The following is a 21,304-nucleotide window of genomic DNA, read 5'->3' on the forward strand; positions in this document are numbered from 1 at the left end:
ATATATACTCCGAAACGCGTGACGAGTCACCTAGCGTCATCTAACGGTGCCGTGGAGTTTCGTCCCGACTTGGTTTGAATCTCGGCTGAACAAGGTTCGAATCTCAACTAAAGGACAACTTATGGCCTGCGTTAAAGTTAGACCCGTTATTTTTTTTTAGTTTCGAAGTCTCCGCTACGAGCCGCCACTGTCTTTGAATCGTCACTGTCAGAGAATCGAGATCGTATAATACGATTCAACCGCAATCAGACGAATTTTTATATTTTCATTATGTAGCAACATTATCCGACAATTGATCGAAGAGAAATTAATCCTTTTATTTTTCAGTAGCGAGACCGAACAATGTAAATTTGAACGTAAATTTTTCTTCAGTTACGTTATTTCTTCGTTAATTTCTCAAATTAAAGTCTTCTCTGTGAAATAATGTAATAATAATTAATAACAATGTTGCGTCAAGTGCATATGTGGCTTGCGTACCAGCGTTTCTCAACCGTATTCCGTTCCTTAATTATTCTTTAATTGCACGATAGATAAAAAATACGTTTGATGGATGGAAAATTCATTGGCGACTGCGCGTAGACTTTCAACACAACAATCTCGCCGCGTCAGTTTTTTATCAGCGAACAATATACTTCTACTCGCTTGGAAAACGCTCTTTTTAATGGTCAATAACGGCTATAAACAAATTGCTCTGACATTATCAGCTCGGCGAAGAAATCGCGAGAGCGAGATGCCAGGAGAGGAGAGGTCAGCTTCTTTGCGCGGACTCAAGGCGTAACGATGCGAATTTCGCGTTTGATATCTCGAGGAATGCTTCAATGTGCGTGCCGATACAATGTTCGAGAGAGCAGGGCGCTATCTTTTTTGCGACCGTCTCAACATCCGTGTTCATCCACGCGAATGATCCCGGACCGGCATTATCTTTCCTTCTCCCTCTCTCTCTCTCTCTCTCTCTCTCTCTCTCTCTCTCTCTCTCTCTCTCTCTCTCTCTCTTTCTCTCTCTCCCTGTCGCTCTTTCTGTCGCACGGCTACTTGTTACCAATGATAAGTCGCTTCTCTTGCTGCGACAAGCAATGACGACGGCAGATGCAAGAGCAGTATATCTTTCTCTCTTTCTTTCTAGCGTCCGCTTGGCCTTTTTTGCAACGGGTCGTAAGGTCAAACTCGGAATATAATCGTTGGGCGGACCGCAGTACGAACGCGGATGTCGCGGCTCACGCTGCGTGCAAGCCAGCTTACATCACCGGTCAGCAGCGGGCTGCCGAAAATTGCAAGAAGGGTGCGACTCACTTCCGGCCTGAGGTTCCTCTTCGTTCGACAAAATTCCGTTTTCTTGTCTCGTCGGCGGAGAGTTACCGTGTCGCGAAGCAGGTCATGATCGGCTTCGGTATCTCCTCAATGGTGAATCTCGGCTTCAGTCTCGCGCTGACGATACTTTTGGTCCCGCTCCTCATTATCGCGTACTTAGGTAATTAACTCTGATAAAAACACCTTGGTTAAACCCTCGGCTCCGCAAACGATGACGGACGACTACCTGATGAGTAATGGATCTTTTGCACGTTATTTTTTATAATTATCAATTTATTCAAACGTAACAAGTTCTCACCCTCGACGTTTCGACACTGTACTTCTGATTCTTGTTAATCCGTAATTCGCAACGAACGGTCACAAGATTTCAGCGTCAAATAATAAGCGAAGACGAGCTTTCGCGCATCGGTGGAGCTCAGAAGTGAAAATTTGTTATACAATTGTCCCACGTCGAAAGAGTATCAACTTAATTATTTCCAACGTGCCTGTATAATTCGCGTGAATTCGCGTACGGAAAAGAAAGGAAATATAAAAATTCCGAGCTCGGCTCGGCTCGGATTCTTCGCAGTGGCGCGTCCCTTCTGCTATGTATGTTCTGCTATGTATTTGAGTAGTGAAGTGGACGCGGAAATGTCGGGTACGCTTCGTGAGGTGGAAGTATCCGAGCTACGTGGTGGTGGAGCACAATAGCATCCGCAGCATCCTGGATCAAGGACGAAACCACGTAGGTATATCGGCGACCGGCTGGGTCCGACGGCCGCGAGCGATTTTCAACGATCGTCACGATCACGATGATGGATGACGCAGGGCATCTTCACGCTCCTCGTGCAAGGACGCTCAATCGCGGATGGAGCGAGGAATCACCTGGCGCATCTCGCTTCCAGCAGGAGACTCCTCAGGTCGAACCTGTTCACGCGATGGGGCGTATACGTGTGGAAAGAGCTCGACTACTTCTCCGTCGACAGCCACCTCGTGAAGTCCCCGGGCTTGTTCCGCGGTCGGCCCATCACCGAGAGCAACATACAGGTCAGCCAAACCTGAGATTCTCCTGCGGTAACGGCTCCGGACTGCGTAACTTTCCAAAGGACTTCTCTCTTACACGGAGAGAATACTATCGCGATTTTCCTATAAAGTCCTTTATAGGATTTCATCGGACCTTTAGTAGCTTAGCAGTTACAGGCTGTCTCTGTAAGGCTAATTTTACTAAGAAACAGTGAATTTCTCAACAATAAACTTTAGGTTGTCAAATAATATACAATGAAATGAAAGAATAAAAACGAAGACAGGATCGACAGGTTTCTCTCGGGTACAAAAATCTACAGTAATTTTTGCTATGAAATTCTGCCCGGTTGAGACATTCGACGTCGTCTCAGACGTCGTCGAACGTCTTAGAAGTTTGTGTTGTCTGGCTGGGTGACACGCGACTGCGTCCCTTGTCATAGGATTACGTAAGTGACGTCACGTCCAAGTTCCTGCCGGCGAGGCTGCCGCCATGGCAGGTGCATGTAGTGAATTGCCTCATGAACGGAGAGGAGTGTCAGGTGTGCCTGGTGCGAGTGCATCACTTGCTACTGCGACAGGAGCATCTGACCTTGGCGGACTTCTTGCCGTTGAAGTACTCGACAGACGACTGGACATGCCTAGAAAGCGACTCACCCTTCACGAATTTGTACACCGCGCCTTCCGCTTTGCCGCGTCTTAGGCAGATGCTGATTGAGAGCTTCAGCAACTATTGGAACGATTTCCTCTACAATAATGACCCCATCGAGCGGCCGGAGATCCTGAAGAAGCGGATTGGGCTGTTCCAGTGCGGCAAGATCGCGATGATAGTACTGGTCTGCACCTTGAAGGAGCTGGCCAGGTATTCGGTTTGTTCCCCCGCCATTCGAGTGTAACGACTTCATTTCATTAATCCTGCCTTTTCTCTCTTCCCTTTGCTTAACAATTCGTCTTCTATCAGAGAAAATATTTTACATCTTCTTTTCTACAAGGCATTCTATAATTAGAAACGCCAAATAATCCATCCGCGGTAAGAGATCAAACATAAGAGAAATCATTTTGAGCGACATTAAGCCTCTTATCTGACACTCGAAAATAACATAGAGGAGTTGGCTTACGCTCAAGACCAAACATAAACAATCGACGTCGCGCTATCGCTCGAGACTTCGAACTGTAATTCGTTTCGCAACTTTCCCTAGACAATGCCGAAAGACCGAAGGCTTGAGGTTCCCGGAGCTCCTGGCGATCGTGCGACGCGAGTCGAGTAAACGAAACTTCTCCCCTAGGATGGTACTCGACTCCGTCCTCAAGACCTTCAACCCCGTCGACGTGTTTTGCTCGTTCGTCACGTGGTCCTGGTACATCATGATCACGTCGTTACTGAAGACGCCCGTTCTGCTCCTACGAGAGCTGCAAGCTCTGAATTCGCAGCGCAAGCATTGCCACCCGGAGACCCTGACGTACACGCTATGGTGTTACCTCCCGCTGATGTTCCAAGCGATGCGGGAGGCAGTGTCCATCAGTTGGATAGCCGTAACGACGCCCAAAGTCATCCTCGAGGAGTTGTTCTTCAAGCATCCGCAGTCGAATCGGCTGCAGACCATCTCCCCGTGCGGCAGAAAGGTAGTGGCCTGGTCGGAGAGAGTTGACGTCGAGCTCGTCCGCAAGATCGCCAATGTAACTGGCGCGACCGAGGCGGAGATCCTCTTGACGGCCACCGTGGACGCCCTGAAGGAGTACTTCAGGCACTCGACGATCAACATACCGAACAATGTGTTCGCGACCGTGAAATTTGTGAGCCAACGGGCGATCTTCCTGCGGAATCACGAGGCCCGGGGTATCCTGTGCCTGGCATTACCCATCAGGACGCCGTTCTTCAACGACGATCTCATCGAGATACTGCAGGTAGGAATAATCACCGAGAGGCTGCGAGAGCGATTTTCTCAACGCGCTTGTTTCCCCAAGGTTATTCAGAAGAACGTCCATGACGCCAGGTCCAGGCAGAGTGCGATCTACGCCATCACGGCGGCGGAAACGTCCCGCGGAGTGATTTCGTCCTGTTTGCCTTCTGTCCTCTTGAAGCTGCTGCTCAACCAACTCACCAAAAGATATTCTTTCTGCCTGACGCACGTGGACGGAGATTTACCCGTCGAAGGGGTAGACACCGCGGTTTATTGGCGGCCACCGCAAGGGAACTGCAGTAAATTTCGATTACTTGATATCTATGAGGCAGTTGCGAACTCGCAAACTCGCGATCAATGTTGATGCTCTTAAGAGTGCAAAACTCGGCTTTTACTTTATCACTTTGCCTTTTTTCATTGGACATCTGCTGTATTTCGAGTTACATAGTGTTCAAAATGTGTTGCTTGAAGCCCGGTTTATGTACAGACATATGTCTTTACTCGTAGATATGTCTATGACCTTGCACAAGCACGGGAACGCAGTGCGCCTCGGCATAATGGGAGACGCGCTGATCGGCCCTCAGCACTTCATCATCGCGCGAACGTTCCCGAAGAGCGTGCAAAACCTCGCTACCATCTTGGGCGTTCCGCGGACGCTCAGCCGAAGTTCAAGTCCTAGTCCGCTGAGTCCGACGACATCTCCAGGATATTGATACGACTCGTCACGCACTCGACTCGAAAGGGAAGCTCACGGGTCGTCGATAGGACTTTGGAATTTTCCGCGTCGAGTTTTCCCACAACGAGCTTCTTTCTGTCGAGTAGTAGCCGATTAGTAATCGATTAATCGCGTGTTGTTACTTGATATTTAAAGCCAATGTATTTGTCGAAAAGATAATACATGCGTGCGTGTGTGTGTATATGTGTGTGTGTGTGTGTGTGCGCGCGTGTACGAAAGAGTACGTGGTTCTAGACTCGACGGCACAGCGTCAGAATTTTTAAGTAACAATTTTGTATTCAAGGACATGCACTGGCGCGTCAACTTTTTCTCTTACTCATCCTCTTACACGTGGCTAAACGATATTGGAATTTTAAATGAGACGTTGACGTCGCAAAATGACGGGATGTGCTATACATCTTTATGTTGTCATAGAAAGTGTTCGATGTCACACAATGTTGTGTGACGCAATCCCCGGAGATATATCTCCGGAGAATCGCGTTTTTTGCACCTCGACTTTTGGATTCAATCTGATTGCAAAGTTTCGTCGCAGACGTTTGCGGTTCCCATGAGGGACATTAAAATCCCCGTTATCATTTAATCGACTACTTATCTAATCTTTGGATTAACAATGGATTAACAATGTCAACAGTTTTTTACATTTCGACGAAAAATGATGAAAAACATATTTATGCGACGGACAACGTGCAAAAGTAACACGACGCCTGACGCTTAGTTACGTAGAAGACGAATGTCACAAATCGTCAACAAATCGTCGATGTCGCCCCTGTTAAATTAAAAGATGCCTTTCCTTTTAGCGATTTACATTATTTCTTGTAGAAGTAAATTTTTCCATACATTCCTTTTCATACATTCCATACATTTTCCTTTTTCATTATAAAATATATTTCTTCTTGCTTTCTCTCTCTCTCTCTCTCTCTCTCTCTCTCTCTCTCTCTCTCTGTCTTTCTGGATTCTGCTTTATAATCCTGCATCATTAGTGCAAACTCTTTACTTGTGTGTTTTTAGAATAATTATTACTGGTTGTCTAAGTCACGAGTTTGGAGTTGTATTATAAAATTTACATGTATAGTTTAGACTATAAAAGAGTTCGTAAAGTAAAGTTTGTGCGTATTCAATAGTGTATATATATTAAATGCATCGTCATGTAAGTAATGGATCTATTCGACATGAACGATGATTAATTTAAGTACAAAGAAAATATCACTGCATGCATGCAGAAAGATACTTGGATACTATATGGAGAAATTTTCAAGGTCTCATTATATGATAAGTAATCTACATTTTCTATGAAGCACTGCTCGTCCGGTGTGACCGTGGTGAGATTCGTAGGTTGAATAAAAATTTGCCTGAGTAAACAATCGTATCTCATGCTAGATTTTCAAGTAATAATACTCGCGCTTTTAAGCACATTGAGTATACTACGTCTTAGGCCAAGCTATCACTGCCATTCGTTCGCTCCATCTCGATCGGTCCGTTGCCGAAAATCTTTCGGTTCTTCGTGTACGGTATAATGCCAATCAAAATTCCGGAGAGAATGATCCAACCGCCAGCCATGAAAAAAGACAGATTCCAAGACTCGGTCAAGTCGAAGAGCCATCCAGCCAACGGAGGTCCGAGAAGGTTGCCGATTCCTTGACACAACAAGGTAAGGCCGTAAGCGGTGGTGAACCGCTCCAAGGGAATCAGCTGCACTAGTATAACAGGCGTAAAGCTGAAGTTGCTGGCGAAGAAGAGGCCAAAAGCTGCCGTGCTGGCGACTAGAAACGTGTAGTGATAAGTGAAAAAGGACATCAATATAGTAGCCGCACCGCAAGCTATCAGGCACCATGTATACGTCTTGCTAACGTTCATCCACGATTGATCACCGGCCCAACCCAATCCAATCTGAGAACAATAACGTTACGTGTGAAAAGATTCATAGTTCGAAGGTGAAACGTCATCTGACATTACCATTCCAATTGTATTGGTTATGCCAATGATGCTGAGAAGATTAGCGGCATCGGACTCGGAGTAGCCGTTTCTAGTGAGATGTTCCGCTAGGTAGAAATATGGTACGATAAACCAGGTGAACAGCAATATCGTCGACAACGACAGCAGCAAAAAGTGCAGCTCGAGGAACATGGAGAAGTCCATCATGCCTTTCAGCAAGTCCACTAGCTCGTCGTACCATTTCTATCGAGAAACAAGGCGTACGTTATTTCAAGCCTTTTTTTCCAATGCTTCACAAATAATACCTGTTCGTTTTCCTTAGCCAGGGTAATCATACTGTTGGTGTAGATGTCCGGGCAACTGCTCGCCTTCAGCCTGTATTTTCGTAAATTCAGGACGGCACCGCGATACATGACGGAATTTCTGTGCACTCTGATGTCTTTAAAATAGTGAGTGTTGGTGCTGAACTGTCGTCTGAGCCAAGGCAACGAGTCCGTCCTGACAACGCCGCCATCATTGACGATGTTACGTTTCAACGCGGATTTCGATTTTTCCACTGGACCGGCGGTCTGAAAAATTCTCGCATGATACATTGCGACGAGTATGCGGTCAGCACTCAGGAACCGCTCTTTGTTACCATCTGCGCGCTTTCTTTTGCTATTAAAGGATCATTCTCCTCTGAATCCTTCCTAGACTTGCCGGAGGGTCTCGTTGAGACCTGAGGAGGTGACGAACGGGAATCTTTACTTTGCTCGATGATCACTTTCGGTTCCGTCGCTCGTTTAAGCCTTCGCAAAGGGTAATAAAGATTACGTGACACAACTCAGAAGTTGTAATATTCCAAGTGTTTGACACACACACATACACAGAAAAGCGTTTGGTAAGAAAGTTTTGCGGAGAAGTTTCTGCAGCGAAGTATTTCAAGCTAAAATCTGCCACAGGTCTGCGCATGTAACTAACTAAATAATAAACCAACCTCATGGACATGGTAATGCCGCTTTTGGCGGGAATCTCTCCGGTCGAGTCGTGCAGCTGTTTATCGGACGAACTTCTACAAAGTAGAAGACTAGGATAATTCTCCAAGATAACAGTGTAGAGTCTAGAATTGGACAATAACAGCTCCAATGCTTCCAAAGGCACCTGCAATCTCGAAAGGGAACATTAATAAATTTATTTATTCGTAAACCTTGTTAAGAAATGCGAGACGATCGTCGCTCTACGACAAGTAGAGTCAAGGTCGAGCAACGAGGAAATAGGAAATAGGAAAATCGATTACTCACCTTCTCGCTTCGCTTGATGAAAGTCGGCAGATTAACAACGCTTCTAAAAGAGGCCTTCCCCTTCGTGCCATCGACGGTCGCCGCTGTGGTGGTCAAACTCTGTACGAAATATTCAGGCACATGTTCGCTTCTGAGCAGCCTTCGGAGCTCGTCAACACCCGGGAACTCATCCGGCGGGCTCACTTCCGACTTGGTGTCATCCGATCTGCAGTGGGACTTCTTCGGTGCGGCTTGCTCCTGCTTACGTTGCTCTAATATCCACCATTCCGGATCCCTCATCACGGCACCGGCAACGATCATGTTGAAAAACGTGCCAGCCAGAAGCAGACAGGTGCCTCGCCAGCCGTACTCCTCAATAAAGTACGTGGTCATCGGAGCGTAGACAAAGGTACCGATGCCGGTGCCGCAAGCGCCAAGACCCACAGCCAAAGTCCGCTTCTTGTCGAACCAATAAGCAATACTAACGACTGCGGTGACGTAGCACAGGCCGAGACCGAGGCCGGCGATCACCCCGAAAGTCAAATACATTATCACGATGCTGTTGCCGAAGCTACTCAATATAAAACCCAGGCCCGATATCAGGCCGCCGGCGATGGTCATCTTGCGGCATCCGTAGCGGTCCACAAGGGCGGACATGATCGGGCCGGATAAAAGAGGCACGGCCATGAAAAGCGAGCCGATCCAGGCGGTCTTGGCCTTGGAGGCACCGAACTCGTGGAGGAACTCAATGTAAAGTAGACCGAAGCTGAAGGAGATACCGTCGGCTATCATGGAGATAACCAACGACGCCAACACGACCATCCAGCCCCAACCGCCGTCTGGCACTTTCGGTTTCTTGCGTTCTTTCTCTTCTATCACAATGGAGCACTCGTTCTCCAGATTGTGGAAACTCTCGGAGTCGATGGAATCTCTGTCTTGTTTACTCGGACCCTTGTCGGTCTTTAAATCAGAGAGATCCTCGCGAGGAGACAAAGTGTTGTTCGGTGCGCTTCGTTCTGAATTCAGCTCGTTCAACATGATCACTTCGCTCAGCTCCTCCTCATGCGTCGGGTCGAGCCTGGCGAGCTCGACATAGGCACTGTTCTGGACGGAACTCGGGCATATTGTGGGACTTCCGTTTCGCCAGCCGACTAACGGCGCCTTCTGCGCCGGTTGGCAGTTATTCTCTCTCTGGCCCTTCGCCAGACGATTATAACAATTGTTGTTGCCGTTGCGCTTGCTGTCGACGTTGTTGTTCCCGTTTCTGCGGTGGTAGTCGCCACCGCGATCTACTTCCCTAATATCCCGCAAGGAAGAAATCTCATCCCCGCTGTCCATCGTTCCTCTAGATGTAAGTGATTGCTGAATGGATCCACCGACGCAGCCAGCCCTTCAGCCTTTGGATCCCGCTGGGGAGATATCCACCTTGTCCGCCGGTTACCATAAGGACCTTCGGGACGATCCTGAATGACTCACGGAACGTCGACCGCACGGGACTCAGCATGCACGCACCTTCGGCTCGCTTGTTCGGCTGCGAAACGATTTCAGGAACGTGTGATTACTTGTTGAAAATTGTCTCAGAGGTCGATTAGACGACTGCTGTGTAAATAAATAATCAAATTTGTCTGATCAAGGTGCAGGTGCTCATTCCGTTTATACGAGGAACGCCAATATTTTTTCAGATGGCGAAAAAGAAGCGGATCAGGAAATTTGAAGACCAAGTAATCTCAAGGACGAGGAAAGGGAACCGCCTCTGAGAAGATGCGTAAGTATAGAAGCGCGCGCGGGTAAGTGCTCGAATTTAGTGCCGGCGGAGGACTTCTCCCTTGAATTAGATTAGAATAGAGACAAACATCGTCACGTGCTGCGTGCCAATTCTCGCTGAGGATAATTGCCCGCTAAGGTGTTATCGTTGTGGGAAAGAAGTCGGTTACATTGTACTTGAAGTGTCGAGTCATTTTTGTTCCGTGCGACTTCTCTACAATCGATCATCGATCGAAAGAGCTGCAGGCAAAAAAGCGCAGAAATAGTGCGCGCGTGCACAAATCCCCGGAGAACGAGCGAAATGTTAGGAACCGTGTTCGTTGTTGAAAACCGTGCGAGAATCGCGCTAATTAGTAATATTTCCCTATAACACACCGAGACGCGCTTCAATCACACGTCTGTTGGCGTTAATTGGTCACGCGACGCGTTTCATCTTGAGGTTCCGCCGCAACCGCCCGGCACAATTATTAAACGCGCGAAAATTCACCGCGAACGGAACCGAGAACAATGAGACTGCCACGCGGGATTATGATATCTCGTGTTTCGCGTATTTCACGCGATGGACTTTCTCGCGAGGGTTGTGTGCGGTAACAAGGAGAATTACGCGCGCGTCATCTGCTCGTACGCACCCGACGTCTTTGTGAGCTTTCGGAGCTTACTTTTACTCCTCCTTTACTCACTTTCATCCCGCCGCTTCGGAATTTTATTCCGTCGCGATTTTCGCGTTTTATGACAACGGCCGAACAATTGGCGAACAGCACGCCGGTATAATTACTCACACGTGTGCGCATATGCGCGAGTACACCTACGGCGAGATCACGCATTATGGAGCGAGAAGGAGGAAGTTTATCGTGCAAAGAAGAAAAAGGAGAGAGAAAAAAAGACGGAATGCGCGAGCACTGGCGGACGTTCGGAAACTATCAAAAGTAGACGGTCTTATTATTAGAAGTCTCCCGTTGAACGGTGGGTTATTAATAGTCCGCTATATTGCATAACTGTCGACTTTCGACGTAAAGCTGAAAACTTCTGACCGAGTCGCTAATATTTTATGAGTATGCTCTTTCGAGACGTCGGATCAAAATACCTGTCGTGATAAGAACGCCGGCGACGGCGACGAGGACGACGTCACAGAAATCAACGTCGGTTATGAATATTATATAAATACACCGCGAGAGAGGAAGACAATCATCAATCGTGGCAGGCCGTTCCGAAATTTTTCCCGCGATTCCTTCTCGAACACTCTCGCGAAATGAGATCATCGCAGCAGACTGAGGAGCTGCGATGTGTTACACACGTGACGAAGGTCACAAGCTTCTGACGAGCTTGTCGTCTTTACAAGGTTACGCAATAATCCGCCAAAATTTGCAAAATCTCCGTACGAAAAGCGGGCGGCGGCAGGTCTGAAATGCGAGCCGCGCGCGCGGCGCGATCGTTAGTCTTTTCCTTATATGGGTTTTGTTAACTCGCTTATCGTGAACCCGTGGAGACAAGTTAATTCTAATCGTCATCGTGACTTTGCACACGCGAGCGTCCTCACTCGCGAGACGACGCGAGACAGAGAGGAAGAGAGCGAAAGAGGGAAAGGCGGGTAGGTGGCTAAGGGCCATATAAGAGTCGGCGGAAGGGTGTGATCACCATGGAGACCGACCGGTCGATTTCCGCGCGAATGTCCATCCGCGAAATAACATTGTGATATTAAATTTCCACGATGAAATTCGGCCGCCCCGCGCCGATCCGAAGTCACGACGAGAAGATGCGATCCGTGCTGCTGTTCCTACATGGAACGTCTCGTCTCGTTCATCGCTCGCTCGAATCTGCTCGAGAGTCTCGAGAATGTAAGTCTGAAATATCAGCCTCGCGGCGGTTTGAAACAATTCAGACCCTCGACACAGAGTTTTGGCAATTTGTGCAAATCATGCGCGTACGGCACGCCGGTTGAATGAAACAATTACGCCGAGCGCTGCGAATCGATACGACAGGACGTTGTTGGCGGTGCGTATCGATAGTGCGTTTGCGTTTGCGACATGCGAGCGTTATATTTCGTGTATAAACCTGCATATTTGAAACGTACGAATATTTGCTCGAAAAGGATAACATCTAATCGCCCGGAATCAAGTATCTGCTTGATCGTTCTTTAACCCTTTAACGCCTATTAACTAATTATAGTTAGCAGAAACGCATTTAAGAATCCATAACTTAGTCGAAAAAGGAGATATTTTCGGTTTCTTTGCACCACCGTAAAGGTGAATTCTTCTTCTAAAAAATGGTATATATCATAGATCGTATGTAGATTCGGTTTAGTCTGTTTTTAGCTCAGTTTTAATGGTAATATGTTTTGTCAAATTCCAAGCAGGCATAGTTAGCATTATTACTGACATCTAGAAGTGCGCTATAAATGAATAGATTGGTATTTGTTATAATTTTATACACCTGGAAGCTCTCTCAGATGTAAAATGTGAAATTAAAAGTATACAGAAATTCAAAATGGCGAATCCAATATGATGGACACGAAAATCGAGAAATCAACCTATTTTCGTGAAACCTGGTGACCTACAGTTTTTTATGCGCCGAAAAATGAAGGGACAATTGACTATCTAAATGGTGATCTATAAGATATTCTTTTGAAATAGTAAGCTTGATGCTCTGAATGATAAACTTCACTCACAAATATAGTAAAATTTCAGCTCACAAATGTCAAGCTGATTATCAGAGTTATGTCGTATAGATTATTCTTCATTTTCCTCTGTATAGGTTGCTCATTTCGTATATGCTTTTAGGATCCAAGTCATATTTACCAATAAACAAAAAATGAACGATAAAAAAACCAATATAAAATTCTGATATTTTTTTTTGGTTATCACTACTTATGGTCTCAGTTAAAAAAAACTCAAATTTCATTTTTAAAACACTTATAAAATAGTCGGGCGTTAAAGGGTTAATCGAGATGCGTCTGCTGACGGTTCTCAATGTTAAGCAGCATCTTTCATCTAGATAAAAGGAAAAGCCAGATAAAGAGAGAAAGGAAGGCAGTAACAATAAAATACATATTATGTTTTGAAGAGAATGGGTGTCGCGCGCGCGTAATGTAGGCTACGTCGAGGAAAAATGTTGAAAAATTTCCTGTGATGAAATGTCTATTTATGTAATAATGAAAGAACTAGAAGTATCGTTTGCGAGATCGACGTGTCGATAACATAATTGCACAGTGTTATGTGGTTTTTGCTTATTATTTTTTCTATTATCTTCTTTAACCTTATGTCACAAGCCAGTAAAAAAATAAAGAATAAGAAACAGATTGCAGAGAACACATTGTAGAGATCAGGCTTAGAGGAGTCGCAGTGGGAACACTCGAACATTTGAGCACTCGAGAATATTGGCGAAAATGCTCGCAGATAAAAGGAAAAAGCAATTCCAAGAGCGTCTCGTTATTAATAGAGAGAACGAACATAGAAAGCGAATATAAGTAGTATCTGAATGGAAAGTCGCTCGCGATAACAATTCGCGAGTCGAGGGTATCGTGAATAATGTTTCGGCTCTTTGATAATCCCGATACGATTAGCGATTGTTCGTCGAATTTGCCAAAGATTTGTGCCAAAGATAAATTTATCCCTTATCTTACCTGTTGAGCGAACCACAAAGTGGATGACGGCTCGTAAATTTTCAATGAATCATGAAACGTTATCGCGCCCGATTTGCATCACGTGCCGTTCGGCGAACGAAATTACTGCAAAAATTAGACATACGCGAGGAACGTAAGCAGACACAATTCTGCATTGTCGCTCGTAAATGTGCACGCGCATATATGTGTCCACTTGAAAATTCAGATCCATTAATCCCGCAATAAACGGGACGAATAAATAAACATTCACACACGACAGGTTATCGCGATTCATTCAACTTCCTTGAAATGCAGCGCTTCCGATAAACCGCGTCCGGAATAGCGATAAATTCCGGAACGCGCCTTTAAAGAACCAACGCATTTGGTTTGGTGGAAACAGCGCATTTGGAAATATGCACAATTCTTTTTTTACGGATTTAACACGCGTGGAACATCATCGCTTAAAATGAAAGGGCGTTTTCTCACGCCGCCCAAGGTTCTCCGGCGCTGCGCCCGAGCGAATGCGAAAAAAGCCTTCGCAGTGACGAGAGAAAATATTAATAATAACAATGACAAGGATAATTGCGACATTAATTATTAATAGTAGAGGCAGGGCGTCACAACATACACCGACGTGCGCCATTTGAGATCTAGGCTATCTTTTCTCAGACGAAAGCTTGAAATAAAAATTTACTCCAACATAAAAATATATATATACCAGAGACTATTTCGCGTCTCAATTGTTTCTAAGTGTCTCTCGGAATGTCTATTTCTTCCTAGCTCTTAAGTAAATCGCTTATTTCGAAAACGAACTCGAAGAATAACTGGACGTCGTGTTGAAATATTATCAAAAGAAAAAATTATTGAAGGAAAAAAATTATTCTTCCTAAATCAAGTTATCGTCAACTTTCGAATTTCAAGAATTTCATATAAATTGATGCGGTGCGAATGTGAGGGGAATGTATATACATTTTTTACAACTTTTCAATGACTCGACCGGATAAACGTACCACGTTCACGTTGACATTCGACAAAGCGCAATTCTCAGTTTTCGAAGAAGAGGAAATTGCATCGAGGAAATGTACGTTTCCTTTCGGCGCTTTTCCTCGACGAACTTGACCGTCAGCTCGCGATCCTGTCAGACAGCAAGTGCTACCGCACCTAACCGCAACCACGGTACCGCCGAAAAAAGGACCAAAAGACAGCAGCAGAAACGGAAGAAGATGAGAAAAATAAAGAAAGAAAAATTAGCGTGCGCGAGACGCGTCAGGGACAGTGCCTCACATTTACGTTCCACTTACCAGAGAGCAGCTCGCCTTGCGAATTATGGATACCAAAAATCTTGCGCGGTCCGTCGTTGGTCGCAGCAGTGCGTTGCCTCGCAGTTGTCCGCTCGCGAAGACGATTTCGTGCATTCGCTGTCCGCTTCTTTTCCGTCGCTTTCCCACGGGCGAGCTGATCACGAGCGCCACGACCGCCTCGCTTGAGAACACCCGGTACACTGAGAGAGCGAGGTTCAGAGGGGCCTCGAATCCACGTCATAGAAAAGGATCTCTCGCCGTACCTGACCTCCCACTCTGACGAAACGCGCGTGTCAGCTGCGCCGCGCCGCGCCGCGCCTCGTCTCTCGCTTCGCTTCGTCGCGTTGCGTCGCGTCTCGTTTGATCTGGTCTCTGCTCTGGACCCGTCGCGAACAGCGTTTTGAGATCACCTCGTCTCGTCTGGTCACGAGTCGAGCCTCGCCCGCGATCTCGTCTCTCGAAAGCCAGCACGAAAAAATCGCGGGGCAAATCGTACCTCGTATGCGCGCCAATGCGAACGTGGGCACGCCTCAGTAGCGTACACACTTTACATAAGCCCCGCGGGAGAAATGGAGAATGTTAGTTCGGAAGAGTACGGAGGGAAATTATACCGGGAGTGCGGGTGGTCGTTGCACCGGGAATTGAAGCAGGGACCTTTCGCTCGCCGGGTGACTTTTCTATCAATTAAGCGGCTCGCGTAGCGTAAGATGTCTGGACGGCAACCCGGATTAGTGCTCGGGATCAATTAGGGCGACTTGCGTTATTTAAGTACCTAGACGTCGGATATATTTCTCTCTTATTCGTAGTCTTAAGCGTTAAAGTGCGCTAACTTCTCCGGTTGAAGTACTAAGCATGATGGGAACAGAATTATACGAGCGCCCGTAAAATATGACCCTGTGAATTTTCGTCTACGATCGATGGCTCGTGACGGGATGTTTAATGTACTTGATATAAATTACGGCGAATAAATATTTCATAACCGAGAAGTTGACCTGTAAACACAAGTCTATCGAAGTCGATCATGTATCCAATGACGTCACCGACGCACGCGCGCGCAGTCTTCTCCATCGTCACAAGATTTTAACTCGCGATCTTCCTACATCCGTTTCCCGTCGATCTCGTCTTTTCGTCCAGCCATGCCTCAACACACCCGTATCGATCACGTCTCACGCGTATAATTGACAAAAACACGAGAACGAGAGGTCCGCGATAAGCCGGCGAAGGCGCGCGTTGCCGGCCACAACGAGAGTCGACGGAAACGCGCGCGCGCATATTTCGGAGAGATAAAACGCGAAGAGAACAGCGAGTCTCCGAAGCAGCTTGCATTTTCCGCCATGTCGGAGGGTTATACACTTGCGCGGAAAAGGTGCATGATTTAGCGTTGAGGGGGGGCGGGGGGAAGAAACGATATTTCGGCATGGCGTTTTCGGCGGACCCGACGTTTTCGAAAACGCACGCGGAAGAGCGCGGAAAATGCTCTCGCGGGAAAATGCAACACGCCGCCGACGAAAGTTTCACGAAGAACCGGCGCGGCGATTTCACGCGAACGAGCACGTGCGCGCGCTCGACATTGAGACAAGCGTTAATCATGAGCAGTGATAATGTTATCGGACATTATCGGACAATTATCGCGACGAAAATGAGAACAAACACGCGAGCGATAACATTGCCGGCGTGGCGGAGTCGAAAATTCGGAGGATTTCGCTCAACGCGATCGGGCGGTTTCCCGCCGAGGAGAATTTTCTTCCCCGTCTCTCTTTCTCTCTCGTGATCGACGTACCTTTCGCCACCAAGTCCGTCGCTGCGGTTCTGTCGCTGCGGTAGACGGGCTTTCGCGCTGAGATTAAAAATACTCGCGAACAAACGACGAATCGATGAAACTTTATCTCCGCCGCGCCGTGTCGACTCGATACGATCAATGTCAGCCGGCGCCATGCGACGTCACTCGACGCCATCGGACGTCACCCAGCGAAGCGACGATCGTGCGGACGTAACGTCCGCTCTCGGCTGTCGGTAATTGAACGCGCGCATGCTCCGATCGAATCGAAAATCGACACATCGACACACGCGACGCGCGATACCGAGTATCGATCTCTTGCTGTCGAGAGTCGGCCCGTTCGAATCGTACGAATTCCAGACAGCGCAGCCTTCGAAAGGACATGATCGCCCGGAAGGAAGACGTTGATCAGAACCCATACAGCATACAAGTTGCAGCAATATTGCTTCAATATTGTTGCAACGATATTGCAACAATTATTGCAACAATATTGTTTCAATGTCGCAGCAACGTTTTTTCAACTTCGTGCGCTGTACGAGAAGCTTGCGCCGCAAATAAACATCTCCGCTCTCCATTATCCTTTGCTTTATTTCTCCTCGTTTGCTTTATAATGCACAGAATGCGCAGAGTCGGCTTTTTTAAGTCGCACGGTGCGGGGATACCTGTCGTTTAAACGTGTATGTGTGTGTCTATGTCAACGAACAATATATCGCGGGGTAACAATAGTGAGAGAACCGAAGCCGAAGCGAGAAAGCCAAATCGGATGTTTTTCGTTCTTGACAAACAGCCGTCGCACAACTGTGTAGACAAGTTCGAGACGCGCACACGGAGAAGAAAGGAATAAATTTCGTTGCCCGGTCAGAACTATAACGTTGATTCGACGTTAAAATGATCGATGAAACGTTGAATCGACGTTAAAATGCAATCCCCTCATCGACGTTAAATCAACATTGTGCTTCTGACTGGGTGGTGTAACTGAGTTTTCAGTCGCTTGGGATATAGGGACCGCGAGTGGACAACTCGGTTATCGGGAAAAACGGGAAGATTCCGTAGGTTTTTAATCGGTCAATTATCTTCAGACAAATTGTTGTCTCGGTCGCGGTCTAATAGAAACAGATCGCTTCTCGTCACCGAGCTTTCACTACCATTCAGTCACACACGAATCTTTTTTTTTTCTTTTTCCGTGGAGGGTGCGCGCGCTGTCGCGTGCGAAAATAAACTGCAGCGACGAGTGTATCGTCGAAAAATCACTACGACATTTATTCGAGTCATCATGCTCGGATATTTCTTTCCGATACACACGCAGATGCACGGGAAAAAAACCGAATCGACGCGTACTTCGTCCTCGAAATATGTACGGGGGATCGCAGCTCGTCGGCTGTAAGTGAATTTACGTATACATTTAAGACTAAACGTAGAGATTCGTCTTGCGTAATATTTAAGAGAGTCAACAAGAACGTTCAAGTTGAAAAATCCGCAACGATTTTTTACGCCAATAATATCGGTATCGGAGACAACGTTAAAAGTATATGCTGTAAATTGATAGTTGGATTGCAATGCGCAATACGGAGTCACTAGACCGATACGATGCGATCTAATTGAATAACGGTTAAAATTGTCATGAATACAATCGATAGAACCGGGGATAGAATTGTCCCAAGACTCGTCGGAATTTCGTCGTAAGAATGGCAAACTTCTAAACGACCTCGCGGTCTCTTGTATATAATATATAAGTGGAATGCTGATTGCGTTATCAGCTAAAAACGTCTACACTTGGCTCCTTTCTTTCTTTTCGTTTTTTTCTTCCTTTTAATTAGCCCTTCTCTCTCTTCTTCTCTCTCTCTCTCTCTCTCTCTCTCTTTCTCTCTCTCTTCGCTGGAAGGAATCACTCACAGGATTCTACATCGATTAATCTATTTGAAAAGTCTTCGTTCACTCTTTCACAGACTATTTGCGTCCCGTTCCTCGTCTTAATAGCTATCGCTTAAATACTACCGATAAGTCGTCAGTCTCTCGCGAAGCCCGGCGACCCAGTATCGTAAATACGAAATACGCAATTCTTATACATCTTTTGTTCCATTTTTTTTTTGTTTCTTAAACTCTCCCTTTCATATTAAAATATTGCTTTATACGCGCGCGCGTGTGTGTGATTCGTAGAACGGCCGTACGTAAGGCTGCGTACGTGTGTGATGCTTGATGTCTAATTGCGAGCATATGTGCTGCGGAACAAGTTATTACACTCGTATAATTTAGACTTGGCACCGGACACGATTAGTAATAAGACACCGATCGACGCGCGTACACGTCTCTCCTTTAAAATCTCCGGAGAATACGCGTTTGCGATTTATACTTTCGAGTACCAGATCACGCGCGGTCGGCACGGCACTAATCTGAAGAATTCGAAACGGCGTTTTCTTCCTCTTTTCTTTTGTTTTTTATTAGGTGCCTAATCAATTTAATTTCTTACCCTCTCCCTCCCTCTCTCTCTCTCTTCTCTTCTTAATATCTGAAAGCAGCAAATATTCTCCGTATTCTTGTTTTGTATAAAGGCCTCGTAATGTTATACTTACGTGTATTCCTATGGCAAGATATATACTATGAGAAAAATCTTTGTAATATAAAATTCTGTGGAATCTTTCATTCTTTCTTTCTCTCTATCTGCGTCTCTGTCTCTGTCTCACTCACTCTCTCTCTCTCTCTCTCTCTCTCTCTCTCCTCCCGCTCTCTTTCTCTTTCTTACGATGTTACCTAAAATATTCGTAATCAAATTGCGATTGTGTGACTAGCCTTTTTGTTTCTTTTTAAACTTCTACTTCGTTCCGACGTCTTCGGTCTTCGTTGGAATGCAGGGCAAAGTTTTCATTTTCCTTCGCAGCTGACGACACACGCGATTCGAAACTCTCTCCAGTGTGCTTATCTCGTAATGACTGTTATCGACAATATCGGTATCATAAAGCGCCGTTGCACGGCTATTATATGACCCGTTATATCTTGCGCAACGACACGTGACGAGAAAGTTATTATCGTTAGAAGCTTACAGAATAACAGCACACTGGGGCGATCGACTTTTCGTTACCGACGCACTCTCATGCTGTGCTGCTTGCGTAAAATCTACAATTGGTTTTTTCTTGTTCGTTCACTCTGTCCGTCCATTAATACATCGACAGAGCCGAAAAGCTTCCAACGCTTGTGTCCATTCCTCTCTTCTTTAATAATATAAACAAAAGAGCGACTGTGTGTATGGGCGCGCGTGTATGTGTGTGTGTGTGTGTGTGTGTGTGTGTGTGTGTGTGTGTGTGTGTGTGTGTGCACGCGCGTGCGTGCGTGCGTGTGTATATGTGTGTGTGTGTTGCATGGCTGTATGTGTGGTGTGTAATCTACATGCAAACGGAAACGACACTTTACAATCGAGAAGGACGAATATTCACGTACACACGCACGCATGTACGTAACGGAGGTAGTAGTCTATTTGTAGCTCGCGAAATTGATAAAGAGGCAAGTTTACGATCACAGAAAAGAGCTATACGCACACACGTCGTATTTTCATGGACGTGTACCGTCCAAACGAAACGCGTTCGCCGCACTCTCTACCAAACGAGAACTTTCCATTACGTCGAAACAGCCAATTTCATTCCCTCGGCTTCCGCATGATCAGTCGCTAATTACAGAAAAAGAGAAAACAATGGAAAAAAACAAAGAGGAAACGCGACACATACACTTTACGTTCGTTGTAACGTAACGATGCGTCCACGACTATGTCCGTCGCAACAACATAACGATGCCTCTGCGCACTCGCACTCACCGCGGAGAGCGCAAAAGGGAGAATAAATAAAATGTCGAGTATGAATTTTCGACGTTGGCGAAACACTAGCATGTCGCGCGACTTCGATCAACGTCGCGCTGCGTGACGCGGCGCAATGCCAACATAACGATCGGCGATTAAGCTATACTACGTAACGCGACGCCACGTGATCGCTCGATTAAAATTACACGCGGCCGCGTGCGTATTTACACTTCATCGGAAAAAAATATAATACGAAATTGATAAATGCACAGAGGTGACGTGCGCGCGTGCGCGCGAATCTTCGCAAGGGATGCGCGACGACAATTACAATGTGACTGAGGATATAACGGCGCACGGTAAACTAATTTACAATAACTTTGGCGTCATGAGGCAAGGGTGAGGGAGAGGAGAGGGAAGAAGGCGAGTGATATTTTTTCAGTCGTACGGCCTACCTTCCAAGGTACACTCGGTGGCAACGATACCTTCCGCTTGGCGGACCTAAGACCTTCTACACTCGACCCTCACCTCACCTGTGTTCTTTTTCCGGGTGATTGGCCAATCGAACGAGTTGCTCGAGCATGGACAAGGCAAGTCTGCCGATACGGGTTGAGCATGGAAGAACGTGAAAACACGCAAAGCGGAAGGCAATTACGACTGCCACCAGCGATACTCGACTTTGCTCGACAGAGGAATTAGCGGTTAGAAGCATATATAGAATCCGTGCGATTTCTTTCTCTGTACATGTAAAGGGCGAGGACACCGGCCATGACGATTTTTGAATTTATACATATATATATATGTGTGTTAATATATATAAATGTGTGATGTGAATATATATATATATATATATATATATATATATATATATTCATGTGTGTGTGCGTGTGTGTGCATGTGTGTGTATTGTAGTCGGTATATCCTGAGATTCGAGAAACAATATACTTA

General features: G+C 46.2%; 2 protein-coding genes across 3 annotated transcripts; one reads left to right on the plus strand and one right to left on the minus strand.

The window, feature by feature from the left end:
* The first annotated feature begins 1,013 nt into the window (after positions 1-1,013).
* On the plus strand, positions 1,014-5,208 carry LOC105183357 (uncharacterized). Of its 2 annotated transcripts, XM_011141409.3 has the most exons (7): positions 1,016-1,468; positions 1,923-2,032; positions 2,116-2,334; positions 2,751-3,169; positions 3,507-4,212; positions 4,273-4,507; positions 4,716-5,208. In XM_011141409.3, the coding sequence occupies exons 1-7, from the start codon at positions 1,087-1,089 to the stop codon at positions 4,919-4,921; spliced, it is 2,277 nt and encodes a 758-aa protein (XP_011139711.2). In that variant the 5' UTR covers positions 1,016-1,086; the 3' UTR covers positions 4,922-5,208. The 2 variants fall into 2 exon arrangements, with proteins under 2 accessions (XP_025163302.1, XP_011139711.2); XM_025307517.1 differs by having other exon boundaries at positions 1,014-1,468; positions 3,507-4,507.
* A 635-nt stretch (positions 5,209-5,843) lies between these two features.
* Positions 5,844-21,189, minus strand: LOC105183358 (uncharacterized). Its single transcript, XM_011141410.2, has 7 exons — positions 14,799-21,189; positions 8,157-9,666; positions 7,853-8,016; positions 7,514-7,664; positions 7,182-7,445; positions 6,898-7,119; positions 5,844-6,831 (listed from the first exon to the last, which is right to left on the minus strand). Exons 2-7 carry the CDS (start codon positions 9,471-9,473, stop codon positions 6,373-6,375), a joined length of 2,577 nt encoding a protein of 858 aa, XP_011139712.1. The 5' UTR covers positions 9,474-9,666; positions 14,799-21,189; the 3' UTR covers positions 5,844-6,372.
* Between the last annotated feature and the right edge of the window lie 115 nt (positions 21,190-21,304).

Source organism: Harpegnathos saltator, unplaced genomic scaffold, assembly GCF_003227715.2.
Source record: "Harpegnathos saltator strain DR-91 unplaced genomic scaffold, Hsal_v8.6 scaffold9, whole genome shotgun sequence".
NCBI classification, from domain to species: domain Eukaryota; kingdom Metazoa; phylum Arthropoda; class Insecta; order Hymenoptera; family Formicidae; genus Harpegnathos; species Harpegnathos saltator.